The sequence below is a fragment of the Berghia stephanieae genome, chromosome 9 (assembly GCF_034508935.2).
Source record: "Berghia stephanieae isolate SIO BIC M18660-M18661 chromosome 9, UCSD_Bste_1.3, whole genome shotgun sequence".
NCBI lineage: Eukaryota > Metazoa > Mollusca > Gastropoda > Nudibranchia > Aeolidiidae > Berghia > Berghia stephanieae.
The window spans coordinates 3,069,593-3,073,308 of NC_088368.1; the positions used below are offsets into that span (position 1 = coordinate 3,069,593).

General features: G+C 44.2%; 1 protein-coding gene across 1 annotated transcript in view; it reads left to right on the plus strand.

The window, feature by feature from the left end:
- The window catches only part of LOC144979508 (LIM/homeobox protein Lhx9-like), a 78,167-nt gene extending 75,816 nt beyond the window's left edge, over positions 1-2,351 (plus strand). The window contains exon 3 of the mRNA XM_078926203.1: positions 1,825-2,351. Coding sequence (XP_078782329.1) covers positions 1,825-2,130 — 306 coding nt within the window. The 3' untranslated portion in view covers positions 2,131-2,351. The remainder of the gene's footprint in view (positions 1-1,824) is intronic.
- The last annotated feature ends 1,365 nt before the right edge of the window (positions 2,352-3,716 follow it).

Below are 3,716 nucleotides of genomic sequence, written 5' to 3' on the forward strand. Positions count from 1 at the left end.
TCTCTCTCTTTTTGTGTGTGTTTTGTGTATGTGTGTGTACGTGTGTGTTTTTCTCTCTCTTGTGTGTGTGTGTTGTGTGTGTTGTGTGTGTTTTCTCTCTCTTGTGTGTGTGTGTTGTGTGTGTAGTGTGTGTGTACGTGTGTGTTTTCTCTCTCTCTCTGTGTGTGTGTGTGTGTATGTGTGTGTACGTGTGTGTTTCTCTGTCTCTCTCTCTCTCTCTCTGTGTGTGTGTGTATGTGTGTGTATGTGTGTTTCTTCTTGTGTGTGTTTTTTTCTCTCTCTTTTCTCTTTTTTCTCTTGTGTGTTGTGTATGTTGTGTTGTGTACGTGTTTTTCTCTCTCTCTCTCTGTGTGTGTGTGTGTATGTGTGTGTACGTGTGTGTTGTTCATTGTTCTTCTCTCTGTGTGTGTGTGTGTGTATGTGTGTGTACGTGTGTGTTTTCTCTCTCTCTCTCTCTCTCTCTCTCTGTGTGTGTGTGTGTATGTGTGTGTGTACGTGTGTGTTTTCTCTCTCTCTCTCTCTGTGTGTGTATGTGTGTGTACGTGTGTGTTTTCTCTCTCTCTCTCTCTCTCTCTCTCTCTCTCTCTCTCTCTCTCTCTCTCTCTCTCCTCTCTGTCTAATATATATATATATATATATATATATATATATTATATATATTATATATATATATATATATATATATATTTATGTTTTTTTTCGAGGGTTTTTTTGGATGAGGGTTGCTTTATATCAAGGGGTTGGGGGGGGGGGTGGGTCGTCTTAATGTCCTTTATTATTATTTATTTCCAATTGTAAGCAAGCACGGCTTGTTCAGTCCCCCATCATTCATTCCTTCAATCGATACAACACACGTCAGACCACGCCCAATCAACGCCCCTGTCACGGTATGGACAGCGTCCAGCACTTGACCACCACTCGCTGGCTATTTTATTATAAAAAATATAAAGATCTATATAGAGTATTTCTACAGATTTGCCCAGCCCACAATGCACTTCACAATGACACCACTTACATCCATTTCTGTACGGCTATGTGGTCTAGTGGTATGACACTCGCTTTCGGATCGGAAGGTCCTGAGTTCGAGCCTCGCGCTCGGCGCATAGTTGAGTCCTTGGAAAAGGCTCTTTACTCACATCCTCTCACCGTACTCAGCCGTTAACAGCGTTTTCTTTGTCCGAAAAAATATAATATCGCCTAACAGGCGTCATGTCCCGTCCTACATGTTAAATGTTGCTGTTGACCAGGGACCGCTTTTAAAGCGCTTTGAGCACATTTAGTGGATATTGCTCTATATAAAGCTCAATTTTCTAATATTTTTTTTCTCGTAAAACTTCTTTTGTAGATTTTCATGTTTGTCAATTATTTCTTTCGATTTGTTTATATATGTTTATAAATGAGAAAATGTCAAATGGGGGAGCAGGCACTGGTGTAAGATTGCGCTTTTAAAACATTGAGCTTTTATATAGCGCAATATCCACTAGACGTGTAAAAGCGCTTTACAACAGAAACACTTAACATTTAGGACGAGACATGACGCTTGTTAAATAAATAAATAAATTCCTTTTGTTCATCCCCAAGTGGAAATTTGTCTTTTGGTTCTATTCCAAGAGAAGGCTGGAATAACCCAGGCGTCAGCCGCAGTGCAGCGCCGCAAAGTGAGCTAGGGTGAGGTGACTTGCTCAACGAGAGAGGTAGTCGAACTCGGTACTTTTCGGGTACGAAGCAAAGACCGTACCGCTGAGTCACATGACCCCCATGTAAATCAGACGTGACCTAAACTTACTTATCTTTTTCATTCTTCTTCTTTCCTTCTCTAACCAGGTGTGGTTTCAAAACGCCAGAGCCAAGTACAGACGGAATATTCTCAAACAAGAATCGTCAGACGGCAAGTCTGGGGGTCAAGGTCAGGACTCAGCCTCTCCTAGTCACGACGGTCACGGGTTGAAGGACGATAAGGACGGAAGTTCCATAATGGATATGAACAGTGGCAGCCCCGCCCTGTCCGATATAAGCTCCACCCCATCTCTCAACGACATCCATTCATCCAACTTAGACGCGGACCACAACAGCAGCAGTAATACAAGTATATCTGATCTCTTCTCCAGCACCATCGCTACCATCAACTGACACCAACCATGTCATCAAGCACCATCGCTACCATCAACTGACACCAACCATGTCATCCAGCACCATCGCTACCATCAACTGACACCAACCATACCATCCAGCACCATCGCTACCATCAACTGACACCAACCATACCATCTAGCACCATCGCTACCATCAACTGACATCAACCATGTCATCCAACACCATCGCTACCATCAACAGACACCAACCATGCCATCCAGCACCATCGCTACCATCAACTGACACCAACCATGTCATCCAGCACCATCGCCACCATCAACAGACACCAACCATATCACCCAGCACCATCGCTACCATCAACTGACACCAGCCATGTCATCCAGCACCATCGCCACCATCAACAGACACCAGCCATATCACCCAGCACCATCGCTACCATCAACTGACACCAGCCATGTCATCCAGCACCATCGCTACCATCAACTGACACCAACCATGTCATCCAGCACCATGGCTACCATCAACAGACACCAGCCATATCACCCAGCACCATCGCTACCATCAACTGACACCAGCCATGTCATCCAGCACCATCGCTACCATCAACTGACACCAACCATGTCATCCAGCACCATCGCTACCATCAACTGACACCAACCATGTCATCCAGCACCATCGCTACCATCAACTGACACCAACCATACCATCCAGCACCATCGCTACCATCAACTGACACCAACCATACCATCCAGCACCATCGCTACCATCAACAGACAGCAACCATGTCATCCAGCACCATCGCCACCATCAACAGACACCAACCATGCCATCCAGCACCATCGCTACCATCAACAGACACCAACCATGTCATCCAGCACCATCGCCACCATCAACAGACACAAACCATACTGTCAAAAACATCATCATCTACCATTACCTTCATCGTCATTGTCGTTATAATTATCACAATCGGCTCATAGTTGAGTCCTTGGAAAAGGCTCTTTACTTACATTCTCTCACCGTACTCAAGTGTAAAATGAATACCTGGCCTTAACAGCGTTGTCTCTGTCGGGAAAAAAAATGTAATGCCCAACAGGCGTCATGTCTCGTTCTTCATGTTACCCATTGCTGTTGATCAAGGCCCTCCTTGTAAAGCGCTTTAAGCACGTTTAGTGGATATTGCGCTATATAAAACAGCTCAACGATCACCATCATCACCGTCCTACTTGTTACTAATGCTATCAAGGTCATCGTTCTCGTTTCAAAATCAGCCCATTACTCTGATCTTCAAACTCCATTTCCTAGGACGTTCGTTCACCTCGATGTCTTGACATTACCCACACGCCATCAGAATCATCACAACAACAACTTTTTTCATCCAAACTGCAACGTATGAGAAGTCTAAACTCTTCGACCTTGACCTGTGACCTGACATACTCTGGAAAAGGAAAAGAAAACTCGTTTTCAAAAACTTGACCAGAAAACTCGCCCTTCAAATATCGGTCGATTGAAATGACCCAAATCTTTGGGAAAACTCTCAAACCTGGGATTTCTGGCAATTAACTGGTTGAGGGAACAACACAATGGCCTGTTATTGGTTATAGAATCTTGAGAGCAAAAAG